Source organism: Cydia strobilella, chromosome 24 (genome assembly GCF_947568885.1).
Source record: "Cydia strobilella chromosome 24, ilCydStro3.1, whole genome shotgun sequence".
NCBI lineage: Eukaryota > Metazoa > Arthropoda > Insecta > Lepidoptera > Tortricidae > Cydia > Cydia strobilella.
This window is the reverse complement of record NC_086064.1, coordinates 4,889,287-4,916,354: the sequence shown is the minus strand read 5'-3', so window position 1 is coordinate 4,916,354 and position 27,068 is coordinate 4,889,287. Positions and strand designations below refer to the sequence as shown.

The 27,068-nt window shown below is 40.1% G+C and overlaps 3 protein-coding genes across 7 annotated transcripts in view; 1 reads left to right on the top strand and 2 right to left on the bottom strand.

Annotated features, from left to right (window-relative positions):
- LOC134751964 (gastrula zinc finger protein XlCGF57.1-like) overlaps positions 1–2,105 on the bottom strand; it is a 30,160-nt gene extending 28,055 nt beyond the window's left edge. For 2 of the 5 annotated variants that reach the window (XM_063687478.1, XM_063687479.1), the window contains exons 1-2: positions 1,772–2,095; positions 318–456 (exon numbers count right to left, since the gene is read on the bottom strand). In XM_063687478.1, the coding sequence (XP_063543548.1) occupies positions 318–456; positions 1,772–1,924 (292 nt within the window). In that variant the 5' untranslated portion in view covers positions 1,925–2,095. Of the gene's footprint in view, positions 1–317; positions 457–1,771 lie in introns of all 5 variants that reach the window. The other 3 variants (XM_063687480.1, XM_063687481.1, XM_063687477.1) reach the window with 3 other exon arrangements.
- LOC134752127 (heat shock 70 kDa protein cognate 5) overlaps positions 1–27,068 on the top strand; it is a 154,357-nt gene that overhangs the window by 46,666 nt on the left and 80,623 nt on the right. The gene's annotated exons all lie outside the window — the stretch shown is intronic.
- LOC134752190 (ATP-citrate synthase) overlaps positions 5,360–27,068 on the bottom strand; it is a 41,338-nt gene continuing 19,629 nt past the window's right edge. Inside the window, exons 9-24 of the mRNA XM_063687803.1 lie at positions 25,390–25,511; positions 24,585–24,742; positions 23,789–23,951; positions 21,923–22,090; positions 20,185–20,308; positions 18,703–18,800; positions 15,828–15,926; positions 14,272–14,387; positions 13,479–13,619; positions 13,013–13,152; positions 11,868–12,106; positions 11,436–11,578; positions 10,328–10,490; positions 8,303–8,436; positions 7,937–8,143; positions 5,360–7,122 (exon numbers count right to left, since the gene is read on the bottom strand). Coding sequence (XP_063543873.1) covers positions 6,960–7,122; positions 7,937–8,143; positions 8,303–8,436; positions 10,328–10,490; positions 11,436–11,578; positions 11,868–12,106; positions 13,013–13,152; positions 13,479–13,619; positions 14,272–14,387; positions 15,828–15,926; positions 18,703–18,800; positions 20,185–20,308; positions 21,923–22,090; positions 23,789–23,951; positions 24,585–24,742; positions 25,390–25,511 — 2,378 coding nt within the window. The 3' untranslated portion in view covers positions 5,360–6,959. The remainder of the gene's footprint in view (positions 7,123–7,936; positions 8,144–8,302; positions 8,437–10,327; positions 10,491–11,435; positions 11,579–11,867; positions 12,107–13,012; positions 13,153–13,478; positions 13,620–14,271; positions 14,388–15,827; positions 15,927–18,702; positions 18,801–20,184; positions 20,309–21,922; positions 22,091–23,788; positions 23,952–24,584; positions 24,743–25,389; positions 25,512–27,068) is intronic.

The following is a 27,068-nucleotide window of genomic DNA, read 5'->3' as shown; positions in this document are numbered from 1 at the left end:
TCATAAATAAAAAACCTTTCTCAGCCAGCGCGCGCTCCAGCAGTGACTTGAGGTCAATCTGGCTCTGCTGCACCTGACTCTTGAAGTCGTTGGCGTCCTGCAGGCGATTGACGCACACCTCGCAGATGCACTCGTCATAACTATAGCTACAATAGTAACAAGTTACCTTTCTCAGCCAAAGCTCGCTCCAGCAGTCACTTGAGGCCAATCTGGCTCTGCTGCACCTGACTCTTGAAGTTGTTGGCGTCCTGCAGGCGGTTGACGCACACCTCGCAGATGCACTCGTCAGAACTATAGCTACAATAGTAACAAGTTACCTTTCTCAGCCAAAGCTCGCTCCAGCAGTGACTTAAGGTCAATCTGGCTCTGCTGCACCTGACTCTTGAAGTCGTTGGCGTCACGCAGGCGGTTGACGCACACCTCGCAGATGCCGCACTCGTCGTTGCCGAGGTTTAGCTGCAGTTGAAACAAGAGTGAGTGATACATGGTTACATTATACAAGAAGCTTAGGCTTGAGTTCCTGCTATGCTGACGTCGATCAAGCGTACGAATAACATAAAAGTTCTATGGAACACCGCACTGCGACGCTGATTTTATTGTTACGCGCCGCTGACGGCACGGTCGGTACCGCTCGTCAGCGCCGCGTGCGTCGGCTAAATAACTCTTACAAAGTATGGTTCATTACGACTTAAAATAATTGCTGTATATATTAGTTAATTGTTTTAAAAATTTAATGTATAGTTTAAGATCTCATTCCCAATATTATACTTAGTCAACGCTATGTACTCCAAAATTGTCGTATTGTATCAGGTGAAGTACTTTGACACTATTGTAATGCAACATATGTAATACATACAATGTGGGTGTACTTAATTAATAAAATAAAATAAAATTTCCCCAGGGAAGGCGTTAAAAAGACATATTTATTAATTTCCTTTTAATAAAATAAAAAATTGCTGTCAGACCTTTTTAATTTGAAATTTAATATAAACAGGCATGTAACGCCATTATGGCATTTTTTATTACTTTTACATTTGATAAAGTATAAACAACTTTTATAAATAACTTTTTAACCTATATGTATAATTATTTTTTTATATTCAGATGCAATGAACAGACTCCATTTGGCATATTTTGAACCAACAAACCATATATTTATTCATAATAGTAAAAGAAATTGATCATGTCATTCATAATTATTTCATATACATAGCAATTGACTAATCCACTTTTTGGGTATTAATATGAAAATTAAATTGTTAATCACACAGCTCTTTACAATACTCTAAGCTACAAACATACAAACATAGTGCCGCTCTCATCTTAAAACAACTAGCTAGATTGCCCTGAAACTTTGTACTTACAATAGGATAAGGTATATCTTTGTCTGTAATTAGTTTATGTAGCTTCAGATACCACAGTTAAAAAAATACAGTAAATTTAAGTTTTTCAGAAAAACTTGTTTTTGCTCTATTTCGTTTGTTTTATAAACTGGAGCTATATAAACAAATTTCAGACCTAGATATACCTCAGTCATTGTATGTGCAAAGTTTCATTACAATCCAATACGTAGTTTTAAAATGAGAGCGGAACTACGTTTGTATGGGTAGGTGCAATTCGGCCGAGCTTGCCGGGGACCTTAAGTGGCGACGTAAAAATCGTAACATAACTATTCATCTATATGAATGAAGCACAATTAGGTCAATGTTAACAAAGTGAGCCTTAGATTTGTTTCTACTATACCTATCATGAAATAAAATAAAACATTTACACGTATGTCGAAGCACTGTTTGAGCATTTCCCAATAGACTTCAGTTTTCCCAACAGACTCGTACATCGTTTTGAGCCCCTTGTCCGGAGGGCGTCGCAGGCAGCAGCGACAATTATGTAGGGCCTCCATGGCCTGTACAGCAATGTCAGTCATGGTGGCGGTAACTTCACAACTATATCACGAATTTACAATATATTGCGACTAAAAAAGCATAGCTTGAATCGTAATATCATTTCAAGTAATCTAAGAATCCATCTTTGCGACTTGATACCGTTCACTGACAGCGTTCAAAATGGCGTCGGTCGGACGCGACGGGAGCGTTCGAATCTCTAGCAAGAAATAATTATGACGTTTCGTTCTTGTTCCGTTGTAGCCTGAAGTTATGAGCTAACCGGTTTTGTAGAAACATCTGGAGTTTCAAGAAATTCTAAACCGGCAACATTGTAGCACTTGACATACGCTTAGCCAATAGCGTGAGGCCTTTTAGACAAGAAAAACATAAAAATAAGAACGGGTTGCTGTGGCACGTGTAGGATAATAAATGGGATTTCAAACAAAACTTGACAAAGACTTGGCAAAAATATCGACAAACTCTATGAACATGAAAGGCACTTCACTATAAAAAAACATCAAATCATAGACATTTTTTTTTATTCGTCCTTCTGGTCAAATCATAGACATATGATTTCCGCGCGGCAATTTCTAATTGTTTCCGCTTCTTTCCTCAATTTAATTTGAAAAGCATTAAAAGTCGCCTGACAAATTACAAAACGCGGGTAAGTATTCTCGAAAATGTAATGTTCCAGGGATTAAAATTGATTGATCCGAAACTACATTCATTGTACTTTTTTAATAAATAAGTAGTTCAGAGTATTCATATAAATAAAACACTACAATACGGTAAAATAAAATTTAATTCGAATTCAACAAGGTTACAGACGCCTAACAAAGCTATTTTGAAATGAAATGAAATGAAAGCATTTATTTCAGATACAAATAATCCATATTATGTTAGTAGTAACTTATATTAGGTGTGTTAGTAGAAAGTATAATTATAATTACAATTATTATACAGCCAATGTTTAGATACAACTCATTGCCAATTTTTTATCACTTTCTACTTCAGTGTGGGAACGATGAAAGTATTGGAAGTGGCCTTTAAATTTTTTAAATTTCTTTTATTCAAACAAAATTTGCATGTGCATTAAACCGCTATAACAACATTTACATAACAGTGCACATTTAATTGCGTGTAAGTATCGATTGTTTCTCTATCTAAAGTACCTTCTGCATCTGTATCTCATCACTAACGAAAACGATGGAAGTGATAAGAGTCCAATAAAAAACTAAGCTTTTTATCGTGCTGCGTATTATACACCATTTCTCTTGCCTATTTCACCGTTAGTGTCCTGTCATGTCCACTTGAAGCGTCCATATAATTTAATTCCCACTGGTATATATCCATATAATCTTAAATATATGAATGAACCAATGTCACGCGGATTTGTGTGATGCGCCGCCACTGATCCTTCATCTAATGCGTCCCATAGCCGCCAGGCGGGCACCACTGCCGTTGAGACAGCCACCCGCGTTAGGCAAGTTTATAGGTAGGTACATTAATCCAATGCTTCCAAAATAAAATATTACTACGGTCAGCATCAAAAAGATAGTGACGGGAGAAGTGAAACATTATATCTCTAAACATCTTTATTTTTATGGCAACAAAGGCGTATTGGCCACTTAGTCACTTATTAGGCCGTGGCTATCTATTTAATGCTGTCTGTCCGTACTTACTTAAATTCGTAATATATAAGTCCGCCTTTGTACATTGTATATATTTTTGTTCTTTTAATGTGTTTGTAATCTGTTTTATGTACAATAAAGTGTTTACATACATTACATACATACATACAAATTACAAAGACAGCGGTAGGCGGGAAATTCGTATATCCGAGGTTATTCGAATATACGGGGGGATATACATATGTAGTGCTTACTACATGAGCACATTAGGCCGAATATAATATTTCGTTGAAGTTTGTAATAGCTACATAGATTTTAAAAAGGTTTTCAGTCAATCATAAAAAATATGTAAATGAGGAGCATTAAACTTTTGAGGCGCTGGTTTTAAATTAAATAAAAATTAAACGTTGTGGAAAATCGAAATAATTATAACTACTATCTTGGTCTGTCATAATGTTAGTCCTAAAGTAAAAGGACGGTATGTATGAAGGTATGTATGTCATCGGGCGCTACTTTGGGTTTAGGCTGTTTTACAAACCGCAGGTATGCGTGAAGCCAGACATCTGGCGTAGAACAGCGGCCAGTTACGTATGTCACCAACGAGGCTTCGTTGAATCGTTGAAGTAAAGGAGCCCATAACCTAAACTTAAAACTGAACTAACACTCATATTCCCCATATCACCTAACTCAGACGGTAATTGGTGTATTTTTTTGTAAAAAGTTTTTTCTGGTTTGAGCGATTATTAAGTATTATTTTATTTTTAGCCACGTTTTAAAAAAAATCCTTCTCACCAAGCATCCATATCAACCTTTCATGTGTGTGGTGGTCAAAAAACGTGGGTTCAGTTTGTGCTGTATAGAGCAGAAAAAAACGTTTTCGAAAAAATAATGGATCCTTATCATACACAAGTATTACACCTTATCGTAGACAATAAACAGATGGTTTTCATGCTTTGTCGATTTTCCATTTGGTAAAAACACTAAAAGCTTATTTATTTATGTCATATATGGTATAGAAAGACAGGTAAAGTTCGCTTTGTTTTATAACTGTTTCAAATATTCTAAAAAATTTAGTATATACGGTAAACCCTATCACCACATACAGTTATACAAATACGTATAAATAACACGGTTCAGTGCACGACTACCTAACAGTGCTGCTCTCTTTTTCATTTAGTATTTTAATGGTTTTATATAAAATAGTCAACATCGAGCATATTTGGTGTATATATCGAAAAAACAGTGCATACAAAAAATACGAATCTGTGCCTATTCAAGCTATTAATATATTTTATACTATGTAGTTAGTTTGTTATACAAATAGGATAAACTACCTAATGATTTACCCTTTATAGTAGAACTCTGGCCCCTAATTTTGACAAAGATCACCACGTCTTGGTACCTCAAAATAAGTTTGAAGGGGCCAGTCATTGAAGGGGAACTGACATTAGTATAGTTTACCCTAAGTAAAGTCTTACGGTGTAGTTATATAGAAGCGGACGAATATAGGAAAATGTATTATGTTATGTAACTAACATCCACAACTTGTCATTATAATGATTTCTAGAATAACATGTCAAATTAAAAATTTAAAAAACCCCCAACGCCTGGTTTTATTAACAGGTAAACAGATTTTGAAAAAATATGTCTAAGAACCAGCGCTAGAAATCTGCTTTCAAATAAAAAAATGCATCCAAATCGGTTTACTCGTTTAAGTGCTACGGTGCCACAGACAGACACCCATCTTTTTGCGTTGGGGGCTTTAAATATTACCAATAAATAAGGTCAGGCAGCAATATAATAGGTCAGTCAGTTTCGTCGATACTAAAAAAAACAACCAAAAACACAGTGTCATAGTTTATTGAAAAACTTACTGCATAAAAACATTTTAACTTAGCATCAGATCTAAGCGTTGTACTTATAAAATAAATTCTTGAGTTGTTTGCACAAATAAATGGCAATTATTATAAAATGAATTAGTTCATAAAACGTCAGATGTATAAAAATCCCAGCTTTTGTTCCGTAGCTTAAATTATTAATTATTTCACAAGAGGGCGATGTATTGAGTAATAAAAATTAATTACCTAATATTATATAAAATAAGAAATCTAATTAAAAACATTTTTTGTCCAAACACCCAAGTAAACGATTTTCTTCATAAGAAAATATGACGATTGTGACTTACTTACGTTAATATTTTTCTTCAATAAGTTATTTAAAAATAAAAATTCATTTTTCCAACAACTTTGATTTCTGGAATGGACAGTGTTAGATACCGTTCGTCTTTTAAATAAAATTATTAAAAATAATTTCAATCAGTATCAATTAATAATTTTATTCAAACGGCGAATGGCGAAATAAAAAAGCATCTACCTTCCGCACTATAGAGTCAAAAATTTAAATAACAGACCTCTTATAATCTACTAGAGAACTATATAGGGGTACGTTGGGTGTAAGATTGAAGGGTTTTTTATGAGAAGTAAGACAAAAAAAAACCGTATGCCAAAGCATTATGGACGACTTTTCATCTTACCCCTCATAAAAAACCCTTCAACCTCATCCCAACGCACTCTAATAAAACGAGTTTGAAAAATTTTCTAGTAGAATATTAGATAATCCGAAGCACTTATCCACATCCGACACTAGAACAATTACACATACTAACCCCATAAATAGTTAACTAATTATTTATTTATATAGTTCCCATCTACGTATAAGGTTCCGTTCAAAATTTTATCAATTTATAATTCAAAAGGAACCAGAACGTTGACGAAAACGTACAGATGCAATGTAGGTGCTGTCCTATTATTTTTTTACTTTTTGATTTCAGTAAGCATGATACCGTATTGTTCTAATGAGCTATAATCGTTCGACGATTTCATTGTCAATTTAAATCAATCTTTTGAGTTTAATTACTTTTGGGACAAAAATATCGTAAAATTAATTTTAGACTGCACTCTACAACGCTACCTTGTTATATTTCATTTAATATTACCTGCCGTGCTTTTAGAATATCAGCTACAAATATATGATAACACCATTAGGTGATTTATTAATTTAGAGCCTTATTGCTCGAAAATATTGATGTCATCGCCCACACAGTTAACTGCCAGTCCGTAAACCTTATTACAAAAGGCATAAGGTCCACCGATAGACAGTTAAGAGTGTTACTGTTTGTACAGTGCGCGTATTATAATTTATCGAATATTACACTTTAAAACTTTGCTAATTTTTTATTTCATAAATAACAATTTTGCTAATACGCTATTCAAAAAGAGAATAATCTAATCTAACGGTGCATTTGTGTCGATTATCTATCCGGAAAATACTGCGAAATACTGTACACGACGGTAATGTACCGCCTTATACAAAATTTACCAGCCCTTAACCAGTTTAAACCAATTTACTAGTTAATGCACGGCAGGTAATGATAGAATCATAGACCTTAGTTGAACGGCGACATGTAGGTGATGTCGTCCCACGGGTGGCGGTAGAGGGGTTGCTTCATACGCTTCTGGTCCAGGTAGTGGCCGATGAGACCGATGGAGCGGCCCAGGACGAACAGCGCGTTGATCGTGCCCATCTGGATGTAGTTGTTGCCCTCCTCGCTGGAACAATCGGTTATAGGTAGTGTGTGTTAGTCGACACAAGTGTGAAGTATCTAAAGTAATGCAATGTAATAAAAAATAAATACATGGATTTGATATATTCCATATGCCTGTGACACAGAATGTAATCATCTGCGCTACATTTGGCGCCCTATTCTATATTTTTACAAGATGCGTTACACGCTCAATTCCTTTAAAATTACATTAGGTAGGCTTTACTGTATCATAATTAATTTCACGCTTACTGTACAACCTCGTGCCGCCCAATATACATTGTGATGTTCACTCTGTTTCAATGGAATTTCAACTTACATAAAAACAGAGTAGCACTTTTATTTGTCTCAATTTTTCAAATAAATCAAATTCAACCCAATGAAATATACAACTAGATTCAATTCCCTAGCTATAATTGTGTGGCACGAGGACAATAATAACGTTTATTTTCGAACAGAACTTTACAACTTGGTGCCGTGACCAGGATTTTAATACGACACACTACATGATAGCTCCGAGAGCTAGGAGAGTCCCGCTTGCTCCAAGGGCAAGCTAGGAGATCCCAGCTTGCCCCACACAGCCTGCAATCTCCTCGATCGAGGGCACCTCCCAATTGTCACTTCGTCAGCGAAAATACACGGAGATAAAAGTACCTTATCGTATTTTTTATACTTAATCATGATTTTGCACCGTCTACAACTTATCCGCCCTGCCCAAAGGTTGACTGGTAGAGCATGCCTTATGGCATTAAGTTCGCCTTTTGTACGTTTGTATTTCTTTTGTGCAATAAAGATTAAATAAATAAAATAACTGTACTTACATAGTGAACAGGTTGGTGTGTCTAAACAGATCCACCATGGCGGCAGCGATGATGCCGTCCACGTTAAGGATGAGGTTGGGCTTCTTGCGCGTGGTAACGGCTTCTACGTCGAGCGCGTAGCGCGTCACGGGCCACGCAGGCCACCGCGCCGTCACGTACGCCTTCAGCTCGCGGACTCGGGAGTCGGGGTTGTTGATGGATTTTACTCTGAAATTTGAAGGTTTTCTTAATACTAGTTGAATAAAAAAAACAGTAAATGGAAAATTGGGATTGCAATAATTGTCGAAAACGTTTAGATGTCGTTCTTTATCGTGCACGATAGAGCAGTTTACTTTTTTAGATTGTAGCTATAAGAGACAAGTTTACCTATGACCGATGCCCATGATGAGCTCGCCCTTGGCTCGCTTCTCGTTGACGAACTCCTGCGGATGCTGGCCCTTGTCGTAGGCCGCGCAGAAGTCTATCGCGGCGCGGTCCAACGCGCCTCCGAAACGGTCGCCCTGGAATAAACAAGTTTATTAGCTTTTTGGCTTCCAGGAGATTTATTTTAGGTTGGCAGTTACTTGCTATCAGCATCTAGAACAATGGTTAACTTCAAACCGTAATATTGATTGATTATTTGATCTGACATTGAAGTAAAAGCGAACTAGTAAACAGCAAAACTATTCAATTCAATTCAATTCAATTATTTATTCATAAAATTTTACATTTTATACGTCCGTCTGTTTACGATTACACATTACATTACATATTAAATATACATTAAACAACTATTACTATTACAACCTAAATACTTATTTACAAAAAGAATTCGTCAATGGTGTACAATGCATCTTTGACTAATTTTGTTTTCATTTGTCGTACAAATGAAGCATAACTCGGGGCCTGCTTTATTGCCGGAGGGATCTTATTATAAATCTTTGGACCAATGAAGTTAAGGCATTTTTTAGTTTTAGCCAGTCGTATGTGTGGCAAGCTCAGGTCATGTCGCCGTCGCGTGATGGAGCCGTGCGCATCAGCGTTGGTATGGAAGTGGTTAATATTACTTCTAACATACTTAGCCATTTCCAAGATGTAAAGACTAGGTACGGTTAGTATGTTGTATTTTATGAACAAATCCTTTGCAGGATGATCCCAACTAACACCAGCGATGATGCGCAATGCTCTTTTTTGGAGTTTGAATACTCGCTCTCGTTCCGCAGCCCAGCCCCAAAGGTCAATACCGTAAGTTAATATGGAGTTAAAGTAGCCGTAGTAGGCTTTCTTTACGTTAGCCAAATCCATACATGGGCATAATCTGCTTAGGGCGAAGCAAGCTGAAGATAACCGTAGGCACAACGCGTCTATATGAGGTGACCATTTTAAGCCGGCATCGATGGTTAGTCCCAAATATTTAACCTGGTCGACTTGAGGTACAGGTTGGCCATTGCACATGACGTTTAATTTATTTAGTGATTGATCACTTGGGCACCGTAGGCTAAAGTCTACTATAAGATAGATAAATGGTTATGGCACTTATGGCACAAGTTCTGGTCCTATTTATAGCGTCAAAATATAAGGTAAGACAATGTAAGTAACTGCAGGTAAGCAATGTACTGAACGAATATCAGATAAGAGATAATATACAGTACGTTGAAAATTTTCATTCATTTATTATTAATCTGATGCCACGACCAGGACTCGAGGCTACAGAACACTCACGATGGTCAGCAGGCCGCTCACGACGGAGGAGATGAGGTCCTTGCCGGCGCGGGCCGTGACCATGGTGTTGTGCGCGCCGGACACGGCGGGCCCGTGGTCGGCCGTCACGACCAGGACTCGAGGCTACAGAACACTCACGATGGTCAGCAGGCCGCTCACGACGGAGGAGATGAGGTCCTTGCCGGCGCGGGCCGTGACCATGGTGTTGTGCGCGCCGGACACGGCGGGCCCGTGGTCGGCCGTCACGACCAGGACTCGAGGCTACAGAACACTCACGATGGTCAGCAGGCCGCTCACGACGGAGGAGATGAGGTCCTTGCCGGCGCGGGCCGTGACCATGGTGTTGTGCGCGCCGGACACGGCGGGCCCGTGGTCGGCCGTCACGACCAGGACTCGAGGCTACAGAACACTCACGATGGTCAGCAGGCCGCTCACGACGGAGGAGATGAGGTCCTTGCCGGCGCGGGCCGTGACCATGGTGTTGTGCGCGCCGGACACGGCGGGCCCGTGGTCGGCCGTCACGACCAGGACTCAAGGCTACAGAACACTCACGATGGTCAGCAGGCCGCTCACGACGGAGGAGATGAGGTCCTTGCCGGCGCGGGCCGTGACCATGGTGTTGTGCGCGCCGGACACGGCGGGCCCGTGGTCGGCCGTCACGACCAGGACTCGAGGCTACAGAACACTCACGATGGTCAGCAGGCCGCTCACGACGGAGGAGATGAGGTCCTTGCCGGCGCGGGCCGTGACCATGGTGTTGTGCGCGCCGGACACGGCGGGCCCGTGGTCGGCCGTCACGATCAGCACCAGCTCGAAGAACTTGCATGCCCAGTCGGGCAGCTCGCGCTGGAACCTGCCACAAATCAAAGATAAGTTAAGCTGTGTCTTAAATTTTCGCCAGATACACCGCGAAAGCCCTGGTTTGACAAAAGCAAGTAGTACAATAGGGTACCTATTTGACTGTATTTAAAATAAATTATTTTACACCAAGCATGAAATAAAGCACCAAAAGATTAATAGAGAAACGTAGACAGCAATTATTTTTAGACACAATTTCTATTTTAAAACCCGTATAAAACTGTAAAGAGTATAGGTAATTTGATTTTGACGTCACATGCTAGTGTTTCATATAAATTCCATAGTAGCAAAATCGGTTTGACAGTTCGAAAAAGAAACTGATTTGACTAGTAGTCAAATACCTTATTGTTCAGCTTGCGAAGAGTGCATTGATAGTCAGTTATTTACATCATGATCACTTCATTTCATTTCATTTCATTCATTTCTTAAATCCTTCATGGTTGTAATAAAAAAATAAAGTATTTGATCTTCAACTGTCAGTTTCGAGGCTCGGCTTTTATTAGCACGTATGCTGAACTAAATTATTTATCATAAAAATTTGGGAGCTTTTGCTAAAAGACATTGAACCATGGGCAACTTTTGTGTGATTGCCCTCTATTTGCGCAAACTCAAGATCAATCACTAATACTCACCACAGCAAGCTGATGGTGCCTCCTACTCCGAGCTGCTTCTCCAACACCTGGCTGATGGGCATGCCGCAGTACGTGAGCTCCTGGCCGCGCTCGTCGCAGATGGTGCTGATGAACGCCGCCGGCTTGCGGTTCAGACCCAGTTCCTGACACTCACCACAGCAAGCTGATGGTGCCTCCTACTCCGAGCTGCTTCTCCAACACCTGGCTGATGGGCATGCCGCAGTACGTGAGCTCCTGGCCGCGCTCGTCGCAGATGGTGCTGATGAACGCCGCCGGCTTGCGGTTCAGACCCAGTTCCTGACACTCACCACAGCAAGCTGATGGTGCCTCCTACTCCGAGCTGCTTCTCCAACACCTGGCTGATGGGCATGCCGCAGTACGTGAGCTCCTGGCCGCGCTCGTCGCAGATGGTGCTGATGAACGCCGCCGGCTTGCGGATCATGCCGAGTTTCTGTAGACGAAGTAGGAATTATCAATTTGTGGTCGTAGAATATTATAGAGTATCTCGTTTAAGGGTATACTCATCAACTAAAAAAAGCTTGCGAATTCGCATGGGAAGTTTGACGAGTGTGACGATGTGATACATAAGAAAGAGATTACTTTGACGCACTGTTAATTAACAATTCGGAAACCTTATTGTAAATAAAAGGGCAACCGGTCCCTCTTAAGGCCTGTTCCTTACCCTGGTTCTTAGACTCCTACATATAATATTACACACATAATAATCTAAGATAACTCACCCTCGCCCAGTCATAGTCCATGGGCACCTTCGGAGGTTCCTCCTCTTCCTTAACAATAATCTTGCCCGCCTGCACCAGCTTCTGATACACTTGTTTAACAGCAGTGCCCAGACTATCGAAACTCTCAGGTACGGTGACGCCATAGGCCTTAAGACCCTGGTTCTTGGCGAAGGCCTTTTCGAGGGCGGAGCCGGCGAGGGAACCGGCGTGACCGAATTGGACCTCGGAGGTGAACATGTCTGGAAAAATAAGTTACGTTAGCTGGAGGAAGCGAATATTACTTGGTTTACTCGTATCCACAAAATGGTAAAGATATTATGCTGCTTATGCAAATTCCGAGGGTTGCTACCCTTATCTTATCTTATGGTTTTCGGGGGCCCTTGCGGATACACTTCGCCCCATAGAGATCTTTTGTGCAGTTACCCCTATGAAAGATCCGTCAACTACTCAAAAGCTTTTTCCACCATCTCCATGTGCCAGATGGCCCGGATGATAGAGCTCATAGTAGCATTTTAAATTTCTTTGGTTCTAGATAGCCTGCTCCAAAGTCCTTCATTCTTTGTCTCCTCCCTTCATTCTCTGACCCCGTAATGGCCGGTAAACACCCCTGTTATGATTTGTCGTTGTCTTTTGCTAAGTTTCCAAAGCTTTTTGCTCCAACCGGAGTCTACTCCTTGTATAAAGAGCTTTGAGCGCTTGAGATCCGTCAGACTTCCCATTCTTTTTGATGTTTGGTCTTAGTGAGGTCTTTGATAGCCGTTATGATGCTACCCTTTATTTAGTTTAACACCGCGTACGATAGGCATTAAAAAGGATGTGGATTTTAATATATATTGATGTGTTGCATCAGTAGCCTGCCATTGAAATAGTATTTATCCATCTTTCGGTCTGACATTTCCAAAATCACAATGACAATGACATTTAAGTCTCAGTCATTGAATATGGTAATTAACCGGTGCCTTAATAAGCTCCAGCTCTCTATGTTAACTTGTAAATTTTTCCTATACTCCTACTACGCTAAGTTTGCATGCCAAGTGCTACCAGGTGTAATATCAGGTGAACTTATCGGCTTGGGCTGGCGGAGTGTAACAGTTCGCCTAATATTAGAACTAAGTAAGTATCACCTTGGTTTAAGAGTTGTTTACCTGAGCAGGTGCCGATACACCAGGCGACCATGGGTTTCTTGATGCGACCCTCCTTGATGGCGCGGCACACGTGGTACTCTTCCACACCACCCACTTCTCCGAGCAGAACTAGCATCTTCACGTTGGGGTCGGCTTCGAATCTTTTGAGAAAAGTTACAAATGAGTTATATTCTACTAGCTTCTGCCCACGACTTCGTCTGCGTGGAATGATCATAAAACCTATCCTTATGTCCTTCCCCGGGCCTCAAATTATCTCCATACCAAATTTTATTTAATCGGTTTAGCGGTTTAAGCGTGAAGAAGTGACAGAAAGTTACTTTCGCATTTGTAATATTAGTGGGGATTGGTCCAAGGAAGTGAGAGGTTTTACCCTATTGAAGCAGGGGTCGCCAAAGTTTGTACTAGAGGAAGGACATATAGAAAACTTAGTTTGCTATATCTCAAAATTATAATACACAGTAGTTACCTCAACAGATGGTCGATGAAGGTGGTGCCAGGGTAGCGGTCTCCTCCAATAGCAACTCCCTCGCAGACGCCATCAGCTTCTTTGGAGATGATGTTGTTTAGCTCGTTGCTCATGCCACCTGAACGGGACACGTAGGCCACGCTGCAACAAAGTTATCATCAGAATTGCGCAGTCTCTCTAAAAAGTCATCTAAAGGTTTGTAGCATAAAATTTACACAATTAAGGATTTGCCGCACTGGATGCGTTCTGCGGGCAGCGGTCAGGTCAAACTTCCACTTCAAAGGTGGCTGTCAATGTTGTTCATACATAATGCGGGTTTGACCTGACCGCTGACCGCAGAACGCATCCAGTGTGGCAAATCCTTTAGCTCCTTGCGTTTTTTTTTTTTTGTAATCATAATTTATATCGTTTGAAAACCGGAAAAAATATAAATACTTGTGTAAACCTTCACATTATTTTATAAAAAAATATTTAAAATGTTGAAAAATTTTGAGCTGTTGAAAAGCTCATTATTTTTGGCGTGAATTCGACAGAGCGTGATGACGTCACACGTTGGACGGTCCAACTAATTTAATAACGGAAATGCATTTTGTAACATGATATAACGGTAACAAACATCCAAATAAAAAATGTTTCGTTCAAATTATGAACTCCATGCATGAGGCTAATTATAATGTCTATCTTACTCTTATTAGCCGAATTGGTTCGGCTGAATCTATCTCATACATTAAATGTTCATTGAACTATCAACTCTATGTACACGTGGATAGATTCCAAGTTTGTTTGAACTGACCTGCCGGGCCTGTAGAGCTTGCTGTCGACGATGTTGTCGATCATGCCGGCCGTGTTGCCGATCTTGAAGCAGCCCGGCTTGATGCCGCCGACCGTAGCGGGGCCGATAATATTCACCTGTAAACAAGTACATTGCATTAAGCACATTTGGATGAAATCGATCCCGCCGATGCGATACAACAACTAAAATTTGATTCTAAAGGAGGACAGATTTGTATGGACTCTGGCCTAGAAACCAATAACGACAAGCCATATATCATTGGAAAGCTTTTTTCATATTCTACAACTTTTTGTATGGCGGGACTTGTCAAATCTCTGTTTAGAAAAAAAAAATGACACAATAAATCAGAAGTATTACATAGAACAAATTAAATTATTTTCATAAAATATTTTACTTTGTTTTTATTTCAAGTAGAAACACTACTATATATTAGTTTCAGTTCATCAGAAAACGAATAAAAACTAAAATATCGTGACACAAAATCATCGATAATAACAAAACCTTCAATAGTCACGTTTCAACTCACACTTTTTTCACACAAAGATTTGGGACTACCTGCCATAGTTAGTTTTAGAACTTAAAATACGCTATCCAGAGACATATCGCTTGTCCTTATTGGTCATACAGGCCAATTAGCCCATCCTCCTTTAATACCTTAAGGTAGTTATTTGTATGGAAAATGTTAGCTACTGGGATTCCAGGAGTTTGCCTAGATCCTGAGCGAAGGTACTCGCTGACCATCAGTCCACCCAGTGCCAGCCTGAGTGCGTCCTTGATCAGGGTAGAGCGAAATCGGGTTTTGGCGCCCTTCGTTGAAGCTTTTTACCCAAAAGCAAAACGAACCGTATTTTGGGCCCGCGTCACACTCGCGTCATTTAAAACTTATTTTGTTTTCTCATTTGCCATTTTGGCGCCCCCCTTGCCATCCGGCGCCTAGAGCGGTCGCTCCACTCGCTCTACCCTAGATCGGGCCCTGAGCCCACCATCAGACCATCAGTCAGTTTTTATAATTATTTTTCAGACAAACTGGTTTTCTCTTAACGTTTTCCTTCTTCAAATAAAGATGATACAATCTAAGCGTTGTTCCTCGTTTCGTTATAGACACTCTCATATATAGTGCGACATAAAATAGAAGAAATTATATTATAAAATGGAACTAAAAAAATTCATACTAAATTGTTGCCATGTTTAAGCATTTTACGTCAAAAATGTGACAGTTACGTAGGAAGTGGCGCCCTCGTTCATTCTCTACAATTTCTTGTCGGACGTGCCGTTTTTTTGTTATATTTTGATAAAATTTGGTGAAAAGATAGAGATCCCTATTCTGTACAATATAAGCGAAATTACACCGTATGTCCTAAAAAAATTCCTGTGAGTTATGAAAGCTCAACTCAACGATAAATAACATAAATTTTTGTTGTCCCAAACTGGGATTTCGTATGAAAAGCTTGAAACTTACCAAATTTTATCAAAATCTAATGGAAAAGAAATCGTCAACTAATAAAAAAATGCCCATAAATTGACGAAGGTTAAAAGTTGTAGTAAAGTAAACTTACGCCTCTCGCGTCGGCCAGCTTGATGATCTTCCTGGTCATGTTCTCTGGGATGCCTTCAGCGATGATCACGACCGTGTTGATCTGGGGATGCTGCATAGCCTGTTCAACAAAAAAAAGATTCTATAGCTGCTGATTTTTTAAACATATTTACGCAATAATTTTATCAGTAAATAAGTTTTTGGCAAAAATTAAATTTTTGGTAAAGTTTACCCTCCCATAGAAAATGGACCAGCCAAAATGTATGAAACAGCCAAATTTGTTTCGCGATTTCGGGGTTGGTCCCATAGTAAAAGTTGCTCAGTATATTTCCAAAACCTCCCTGGCAACGGGAATGCACTTATTTTTTAGCCACCGTGTATATCGTCTAAAGCCGAAATTCATGTAATCTCCGTATATAATATTGTCTTCGGTTACCGCGATAGTTACTCATGAAATAAAACTATGAAAACGGATTATATCGCGTATATTGAATTTATAATACATCCCGACGTTTCGAACTCTTTACAGCGTTCGTGGTCAACGGGTGACTGAGGAAAAATTACAAAATGCAAAAATACCCACATACTAAAATAATGAACAATCATAGACTACAAACTTTAAGGCTGGTTGTACATGCAAAATCGGTTCATAAGGCTAGTTATACACTATAATTATTTTTCAAGTAAAGATATATATATATACGCGATAAAAATAAACTATGCCGGCTCCAACCCTACACCACGGACCCGAGAAGATTTAATTCCCTCCTAAATTGTAGGAGGGTATCCCAATATGGGACCGGCAACAAACTCGGCGGGACACATCTTTTCAAAACATCAGAATGTCCAGCATCATCCAACACTACGGTCTCACAGTCTATGTCTCGCTTGCTCCTTTATCAGGTGGACTACAGGATCCCAAGCTGGTGGTAGAGAAAAGCCATCTTCCCTATTAAAGTTTGGATATTTCTTAATCTCAATGGCCTCGCGCAGCATTCTGGGTATGTAACGCTTCTCCTTGGCAAGAACCAGAGGCTTATCAAACTTGATTGAGTGATTGGCTTTATCCATGACATGCTCACAGACAGCAGACCTAGGTCGACGGTGCTTGACATCAGCTATGTGTTCCTTCACCCGAGTGGAAATGCTCCGTTTCGTCTGCCCGACATATGATAGGCCACACTCACAGTCCAGCCTGTACAGTCCTGCAGTCTGTAGAGGGGTATTGCATTTTACAGGCCTCAGGAATTGTGACATCTTCTTCATTGGCTTGAAATATGTTTTTATAGAAGCACGCTTCAAGATGTGGCTGATCCTGTCCGTGACCCCCCTGACAAAAGGCAGAATGGCAGGCCTGCGCTCGACTGTGGGGATCTTAATGTGGGACCTCTGGTTGACCCGCGGTATCCTGAGCTCGTTTGCCTGGAGCGCGCGCCTGGCATGCTGGAGCTCCGCGGCCAGATGCTGGTCATCACATATCCTCTGGGCTCTCTGAAACAAAGATTTGCCTACTGTAACAAGTTGACTGGGATGGTGATGCGATTTGCCATTTAAGTACCTATCAGATACGTAGATGACACTTTTACTATACTTCCAAAAAGTAGTGTTTCAACTTTCTTGGATCACCTAAATTCCATCCATAGCAAAATAAAATTTACTATGGAGTTGGAAAAAGACTGTTCTCTCCCCTTCTTAGATGTATTGGTAAAAAGAAATCCTGATAACACCCTAGGTCGCACTGTGTATAGGAAACCTACTCATACTGATAGGTACTTAAATGGCAAATCGCATCACCATCCCAGTCAACTTGTTACAGTAGGCAAATCTTTGTTTCAGAGAGCCCAGAGGATATGTGATGACCAGCATCTGGCCGCGGAGCTCCAGCATGCCAGGCGCGCGCTCCAGGCAAACGAGCTCAGGATACCGCGGGTCAACCAGAGGTCCCACATTAAGATCCCCACAGTCGAGCGCAGGCCTGCCATTCTGCCTTTTGTCAGGGGGGTCACGGACAGGATCAGCCACATCTTGAAGCGTGCTTCTATAAAAACATATTTCAAGCCAATGAAGAAGATGTCACAATTCCTGAGGCCTGTAAAATGCAATACCCCTCTACAGACTGCAGGAGTGTACAGGCTGGACTGTGAGTGTGGCCTATCATATGTCGGGCAGACGAAACGGAGCATTTCCACTCGGGTGAAGGAACACATAGCTGATGTCAAGCACCGTCGACCTAGGTCTGCTGTCTGTGAGCATGTCATGGAAAAAACCAATCACTCAATCAAGTTTGATAAGCCTCTGGTTCTTGCCAAGGAGAAGCGTTACATACCCAGAATGCTGCGCGAGGCCATTGAGATTAAGAAATATCCAAACTTTAATAGGGAAGATGGCTTTTCTCTACCACCAGCTTGGGATCCTGTAGTCCACCTGATAAAGGAGCAAGCGAGACATAGACTGTGAGACCGTAGTGTTGGATGATGCTGGACATTCTGATGTTTTGAAAAGATGTGTCCCGCCGAGTTTGTTGCCGGTCCCATATTGGGATACCCTCCTACAATTTAGGAGGGAATTAAATCTTCTCGGGTCCGTGGTGTAGGGTTGGAGCCGGCATAGTTTATTTTTATCGCGTATATATATATATATCTTTACTTGAAAAATAATTATAGTGTATAACTAGCCTTATGAACCGATTTTGCATGTACAACCAGCCTTAAAGTTTGTAGTCTATGATTGTTCATTATTTTAGTATGTGGGTATTTTTGCATTTTGTAATTTTTCCTCAGTCACCCGTTGACCACGAACGCTGTAAAGAGTTCGAAACGTCGGGATGTATTATAAATTCAATATACGCGATATAATCCGTTTTCATAGTTTTATTTCATAATCTCCGTATAGTTTACCTGCATAGTGCTGTCATAGGCCGATCGGAGCGAAGCGAAGTTTACAAGCACGGTCGCCTCCTGGTGCTTACGCATCGCCACGTCCATGTCAGAGAATACTGAAACAAGCACGCATTTATTATTAAAACGTAATAGATTGCCCCTTTTTCTATGAGATTTGGCATAACCCAGGCTGCATCCAGGGCATACAATTTCATTAAAAAAAAAATGACACAATTCTAGGGATTGACAGGGCAAGCTATGCTGGCGCCCTCTGCTAAATACTTCGACCGGCCAACCCCATTATGGAATATTATAGTAGTTTATGCAACTGATACATAATGAGAGTGATCCTATTATGTATGAAACTCGCTTCGCTCGTTTCATAAATCGGCCATCGGCCCTTCAATCGACGCAATGAGGAGGCTGATTAAAATATGTGAATCCTATGCTGTGACCCATGGACTCAGGTATAATGTTAAAAAGAGCGAGGTGATGATTTTTAAAGCTGGTAGAAAAAGCTACCCGACTGTACCGCTAGTGACACTCTACGATGTCCCTCTAAACTTTGTCACTAAGTTCAAGTACCTGGGTCACTGGGTAACTGACGACCAGAGTGACGACTTGGATATTGAGCGAGAGCGTAGGTCGTTGGCTGTCCGATGTAACATGTTGGCCCGCAGGTTCGCGAAATGTACTGTACACGTAAAGACTACACTTTTCAAAGCGTACTGTCAGTCATTCTACACATGCAGCCTGTGGACCAACTATACGCAGAGGGCATACAACGGCCTACGCGTCCAATATAATAACGCGTTCCGGGTGTTGATGGGGTTGCCGCGATTTTGTAGTGCCTCTGGTATGTTTGCGGAGGCACAAGTTGACAGCTTTGCGGCGATAATGCGCAAGAGGTGCGCTTCACTGATGCGTCGCCTGCGCGGCAGCCCCAACAGCATTCTGGGCGTGTTCATGGAGCGCGAAAATGGCCCCATGCTCAACCGTTGGCAGGGGCTGCATGCACTCGCCGTCTAGTTTTTAGTTTTAGTTTTTATGCGCTACTAACACTAGTAATAAGATTGTAATGTTTACTAACCATGTATGAACCTTTTAGTCTGCAATAAATGATTTTTATTTTTTTATTATTTATTTATTATTATTTATTTATAAAACCACATTATTGATCTTCAGGCCTAATATTGTACAGTTGCATACAATACTACGGCATAGAAATAGCACAGTTTTAACATTAAAATGGTGGCAGAATACACGTCCTTTATAAAAACTGTGGCGTAAAGTTGTATGAAAATCCTTAACGATATAAGATTTTGAACGGTAGGTAATATAATTAATTAATTATTGTAGTAATTATTGACATTCACACAGTAATTATTGTAGTGGTTTAATTAAAATTGATAATAATTACACCAAAAATGCAATAGTAATAAGTGTGCTAACCTAGGGATTTTCGAACAAGATAAGATTTTGCAATAATAAAGAACTAACCTGGAATGAAGACCTCCTTGTCGCCGAAGTAGTACTTCTGCTTGTGGTCGGCGGTGAACGGGTACACGATAGCTACCACGGACGGCTCCGCGCGGCGGCAGATGTAGTCGAAGTCCAACATGCCCTGCGGAACAATATCGTTACATAAGGCCTAGTTTCCCCTGTGGGTTGGTAGACTATGTGGCAATAGATTTCGTAAAAACTACTTGGGATAAGGTTGCCAAGCAGACGCTAGACTCCCAGCAAGGTCAGTATTTAAATGTCCTGTATGTTGTTGATTAATGTTACAAATTGAGCGCACGATTGGGGACAAAAAATCATATGAAACTATCGTATACGATAATTTCTACTCATTATTCCTGGGCCTATAATATCAGTGTGGCCGTATGAAGTGTCCATTATCGCGATAATCAACGGCGTTTCTCGTTAGTGTGGCCCCGGCATTAGAAATATCGGAGCGGTTTCGATTAATACTGTAGTAAAGATGTAGGTTATATTGTATTGTATTCATTTAATTCAAGCAATAACATGGCTCATAAAAAAGCTTTGAAACATAAAAAAAACAATTAAATTTAAAATACAAACTTAAAAATTAAAATATGTATTACTAAAATATTAACTAACTTGCAGGAAACATGTCAAAAATAAAATAATAAAAATTAAGAAATAAATGAAATATGATTCATATAGAATTTCAAATAAACTAAATTATGCAGTGTTCCTTGTCCGTAGAGACACGTATTCGTAATTGTGACGTCCCACGGGTAAAGGTACCTTTTGGCGGTTGGCGCTTACGCTATTATTAACGCCGCTCTAATACTATTGCGGTGTTATGCGACGTAAGCGCCAGCCGCCATAAGGTACCTTTTCCGTGGAACGTCACGTATGTTCCTGCAAGTGTTCTGCTTACATAAAGCCACCTGGGGCCCGTTTATCAAAAGCTTGTAGCTTGTAATACAAGTGGAAGTCCCTTTCTAACAAAAGGTGTCAAAAAGCAGCCTTCAGAGGCAGTTTTCGTTACGCAGCCACTAGGTGTTGGAACAACATCCCACCTCCTATCAGAAACCTGCAAAGCATTCATAGTTTTAAAACAACTTTAAAAAAGTTTATGCTTAAATATCAATTTAACGAGGAATGCCTCAAACTTGAGACAAGCTACATTTAGATTCAATATAGATAATTATATTTACATAAGTGTATTAAGTATGTACTTACTGCCTTTTTTGTCCCTTCCGCAACCGCCACTCACTCTCATTTTTATTATTTAACGAATTGTTGTTTATTTTTATTTTTGCATCTTGTTTGTTTTAATTAATCTTGACGTGTCTTTTATTATTTGTTTTATATTGTGTTAGTATTCTTAGAACTGCACTAGTTCATGGCCCCGACGGAAGATCAGCGCTAGCCCAGCCAGGCTAGCACCATGCTGAGTCGGGACCATTTCGTGGCTTATATTATTTATGTTGTGTTTCCTATGTACGTGTTTCCCTCTTTTTTGCCACGAATAAACGCTATCTATCTATCTAAAAAGGGACTTCCACTTGTATTACAAGCTACAAGCTTTTGATAAACGGGCCCCTTCACCTACAAATATATGAAGTGATAGTAAACATAGTTAGGGTTTAGTGCAGTCGCTGAACAAGGGCTTGGCGGTTGAGAGCGGTTGGCCAAGTTCGCCACAGGTGGGCGATTCACATTAGGTCAAGTATATCTACCAGCTACCACCCCATATAGTTACCTGGATGGCGCGGTTCTGCATGCCCCAGATGATGGCTTTAGTGCGGTCGCTGAAGAGGGGCTTGGCCGTTGAGAGCGGCTGCCCCAACTCTCCGCGGGTCGGGGACTGGGAGCACACGAGGTCCAACAGTTTGTGGGTCAGCTCGGGGAGCTCGATCTTGGGCTTGGGCTGTGGGAAGGACATCATTTCTATTTTATTTTATTTTTGTTCTATTCTATTTGAATTACAAATACATAAAATTGACATCGAGTAAGATAACACATATAGGAATTGTGCTAGTTTGAGGGACTATCTTGTGATTTTAATCGAAGTTGATAACGTCACATTGCCACTTTTACTGTTTTAAAAACATGAACACTCACGAGGGCGGAAAAGCTGCACGAACTCTATAAGTTCAATAAATCTTTAATAGATTTGGACCAAAGATTTTTTTTTATTCTTGAAGATGCGGAAAGCTGTCTTTTTATTAATTCATACAGTTAGCAAAAGACGGGTAGTCTATCTCGCGGCGAGATACTGTCGCGTCAATCATGTGCTCGGCCTACAGACCATAGATATTCGTATCTAGAGATTCGCCATTAATTAATTATAGCGCCCCATTAATATATAATAAAATAAAAATGGAACATAAAACTATAAAAACATTATCTAATCATGCTTTTAAAAAGACTATTTGGACATGGTTATGTTCTATGAATTATGATGAGACTGAGAAACTATTAAGCCAGGGATTATTTGGATGTTAGGATTAGTACACACACACACGCACACACACACACACACACACACACACACACACACACACACACACACACACACACACGCACACACACACACACACACACACACACACACACACACACACACGCGCGCGCGCGCGCACACAAACACACACACACACACACACACACACAAATGCATGCAAGTTTTTGAATAGCCTTCCCGCTATATTATTGTTTGTACCTAAATTATATATTAAATATTTTATGTTACAAGTTAAGTTAAGTCTAATGGTTCTTTATAATTCTAACTGATTATATAATACGGGCAAACACTGGGGCTGCAACACAGTGTAAACTAACGCAGTCTCCAGGGCTCCAACTGCATATGTACCATGTATGTTTTGATCAATAAAGATTTATTTATTATTATTATTATTATTATTTGTATCTCCTTGGATATCACGGGCCTATAAATCCCGGTCTTTTGATAGGCTTGCGTGGGGATATAGATCCAACACGTAGAGGCCCCTTGGAGAGCTTTAATGTCATGTAGAACGCCTGCTGGAACCCGTTCACAGGCGCAACAATGGACACCCATGAACCGGTCGCAGCAGGCATTGGAACTATTGCAGAAAAAGTGAACAGTATACCGGATTATGGATTGAAGTTTGGGTGGACAATGAGACTGGGCTATTGTAAAGAACTCCGGACACCTGCCATAACAATGATAATACACGTTATCGAGGCAGGTGGTGACTTGCCGCTGACTAGATGGGCCCCTGAAACTGCCGTCGTGAAGACGACCAGGAGCAACACCTGAAGACGACCAGGAGCAACACCATTATTATTATTATTATTATTTGAGAGGCAAAGTTTGCTTCTTCTTATATACTGTATACTCGCCTAGAAGATGTTGATGTCAACTTTAGCCAGTTTTCCGGGACAATTAACGCAGTCTTCGAAACTTCGGAGGTAAATTTAAAAATTAATTTCACGCGATCAATTCCCGTGGTTGTGAATAATAATGTTACAAGTCGTGTTGGATTCAGCTTCAAAAACATACAGCGGGAAGTATCGGTAGCTGGTCAAATGCGACCGGGATTTGAACCTGGGACTGTAAGTTTAGCAATGCAGGTCAACATACGCAGGGTGTAGGTTTGGGCAGCTGTTTAGGCGCGTAGTCCAACTGGTGCTCCTTGGGGATGGGCGAGTGGCCGAGCGCCAGGCCCACGATGGCCGTCATGTTGGCTTCGGGCCCGAACACGTACAGGGGGATGCGAAGGCGGTGGCCGACCTCCCGCATTTGCCTGGTGAAAAAAAAACGTGTATTTTATTGTGTATTGTATTGTAATTTAAATGAAAGAGAGTGAATTGCTTCATCACTACACCTTATAAAACAAAGTCATTCGCCGCGTATGTCTGTTTGTGTGTATGTATGTTCGCGATAAACTCAAAAACTACTGAACGGATTTTCATGCGTTTCAGGTTTAGACTAGCAAGAACTTGCATGCAATTTTCATTACATTGCGGTATCTGATAAACATTTTGAATGCAGTTTACCTTAGTAGTCGGCAATGTAACGTAAATTGCATGCAAGTTCTTGCTAGTCTAAACCTCGCTATAGAGTGATTCTTGAGGAAGGTTTAGGTGTATAATTTGTTAAGGTTTTGTAAAACCCGTGCGAAGCCGGGGCGGGTCGCTAGTGACTATAAATACAAACATTATGTAACAAGATTAAAAAATATATAAGCTAAATGGTAATGCTGCCAATTCTTCGTGGTTTGTTATCACGACTAACCCAGATATTAATGTTGCATCTTTTTGTTTAAGAGGGGGCTTGGCTTTAGCCCCCCCGCCCCCCTCATTATGGCAAACGAAAGTGACATAACCACAGTATGCAAATTCCTAAAATAGTAATGATGTATAACATTTAGTTTCACCTAAGACCCTCCTGGTAGTTAGGGCCTCCTCTCCTCACGAAGATGGTGATGTTGTATTGTATGAGAGCGTCTTTGTAGGTGTCGATGGCGGTGATGATACCGCGGAAGGTGTCGGCCACGTTCGTGAAGTTGGCGATACCGCCACCAATGATCAGAACCTGAAAAAATATTAAAAAAGGGGGTTAATAAAAACTTTAAAGAGTATCGACGACGACACTTTTGTTTTGCAACATCGGAATAATTTAAATTCAGCTGTTTATTATTTGAATGAATGAATTAGTTTTTGTTTTCATACAAAACCAGAGTAAAATATTAAGAAATTAACTATGAAACAATAAAAATTATAAACGCTAATGTAAACGTTTGGTGTCTGAGGGTTTCGTGGATCTGAACCTGAGACTATATTCTACCAAACTTACCAAAGATATAACTCCGTCATAGATGGATACAGTCTAAGGAAAAAACGTGCCTCGAAAATCACGAAAATTTGATTCTCGATCAGATGGCGCCACTAGTTTTGGCCTACTCTCGTATAGAGGGCGTTGACGGTTTCGTTTGTTATTTATAATTTTAACGCATATCAGTGAAAGAACGGGTCAAAATCATATAAAAATAATTAATGCAAATAAAAAAAAACATTCATTCATGTTTAAATACATTTTAACGTATTTTTATAAATCTTCATTTTTAGTTTTAAAGTATGTCGATAGATGGCAGTAAATTTTCAGTGGTTACAAAATTTACTATGACAGGACCGCTCTATCTTATTATATCCTCTTTGGTTCTACCCAGATGTAGTTCGTACCTTCCCGTTGGGGTGCTTCTCGCGGCACATGAGGCTGAAGATGGTCTTGGCGTAGTCCGCCGTCTGCGACTCCGTGGGCGCGCCCGAGTACTCGCCGTAGTTGGCCAGCTCCGCGGCGCCGCCTACAACAATATACAGGTGCTACTTACTCATTTAATTCATCGAATCTTATTTACTTGATATTGGGGGCATTTCACGTCAAGCGGGCAGCAAAAAAAATGTCAGGTTCTGGATTTTGTTCATAGTTGGATTAATTGGACCTATATGTGAATTAAAAAATTTGGCATCATTACTTTTTTAATATATTGCTTCGTTAACAATTTATACGCATTTGAAAAAACTACAAAATTTGAGGAACGGATTTTTAAAAAATTATTATTGCAATTCTTTCAGTGGATTTAATTATAACTAAATAGTGATTATTTGAGAATATTAGTTGATTTCTTTGAAAATTTATAAAAAAAGTTTTTTTTATCTTTTTTTCATATAACAAACCGGAAGTTAGTATTAAATATCTTTTTTTTTCCAACTTCGCATTTTTTTATATTTTTTATTTTTACACAATAATGTAGCTTATGGTGTACTAATGTCCTATAATTTTTTTTATAATGGCATCTCGATTGGTTTTGAAGATTCATGAAGTAATTCGAAAGTACTGCGCGACGCTCCGTACTGAGAGGTAGTTCTATGTGGCAGTCTTTAATGGCCAATTACGGGTTTTTTTACTTTTGCGTAACGGAATTAATGCAATAAACAATATTTCATCGGTTAAGATGTAGAAAAGCTAATGATGTATTATTCAATCGTGCCTTGTAGCGCTATCACTGATCAACCATATCTTGGAACTGAAAACAAAACGTTTATGTTTTAACAAAACGCTAGAGGTAACTTAATAACTATAGCTAGGTTTAGGCGGGGTATGTCACATGCTTAAAGGTCACTTTCGAGTTAGGTCACGTTCTGAGGACGCCACTTTCTGTACGTCACATTCTGAGTTCGTCACATTCTGAGTACGTCACTTTCTGAGAACACCACTTTCTGAGGCCCTCGCTTTCTGAGTACGTCACTTTTATAGCAAAGTAATATTTAAGCGTATACCTGCATTAACAATGGATACCAGCAATCATATTAGCTGTACGGCATAAAAACGGCCGTATGCCGTACAGCTGTTATGATTGCTGGTATCCATTGTTCATGCAGGTATACGCTTTAATCTTACTATGCTATAAAAGTGACGTACTCAGAAAGCGAGGGCTTCAGAAAGTGGCGTTCACAGAAAGTGACGTCCTCAGAAAGTGCCGTTCTCAGAAAGTAACGTACTCAGAATGTGACGAGCTCGGAATGTGACAAACTCAGAATGTGACGTACAGAAAGTGACGTCCTCAGAACGTGACCTAACTCGAAAGTGACCTCTTAAGCATGTGACATACCCCGCCTAAACCTAGCTATAGTTATTAAGTTACCTCTAGCGTTTTGTTAAAACATAAACGTTTTGTTTTCAGTTCCAAGATATGGTTGATCAGTGATAGCGCTACAAGGCACGATTGAATAATACATCATTAGCTTTTCTACATCTTAACCGATGAAATATTGTTTATTGCTTTAATTCCGTTACGCAAAAGTAAAAAAACCCGTAATTGGCCATTAAAGACTGCCACATAGAACTACCTCTCACTACG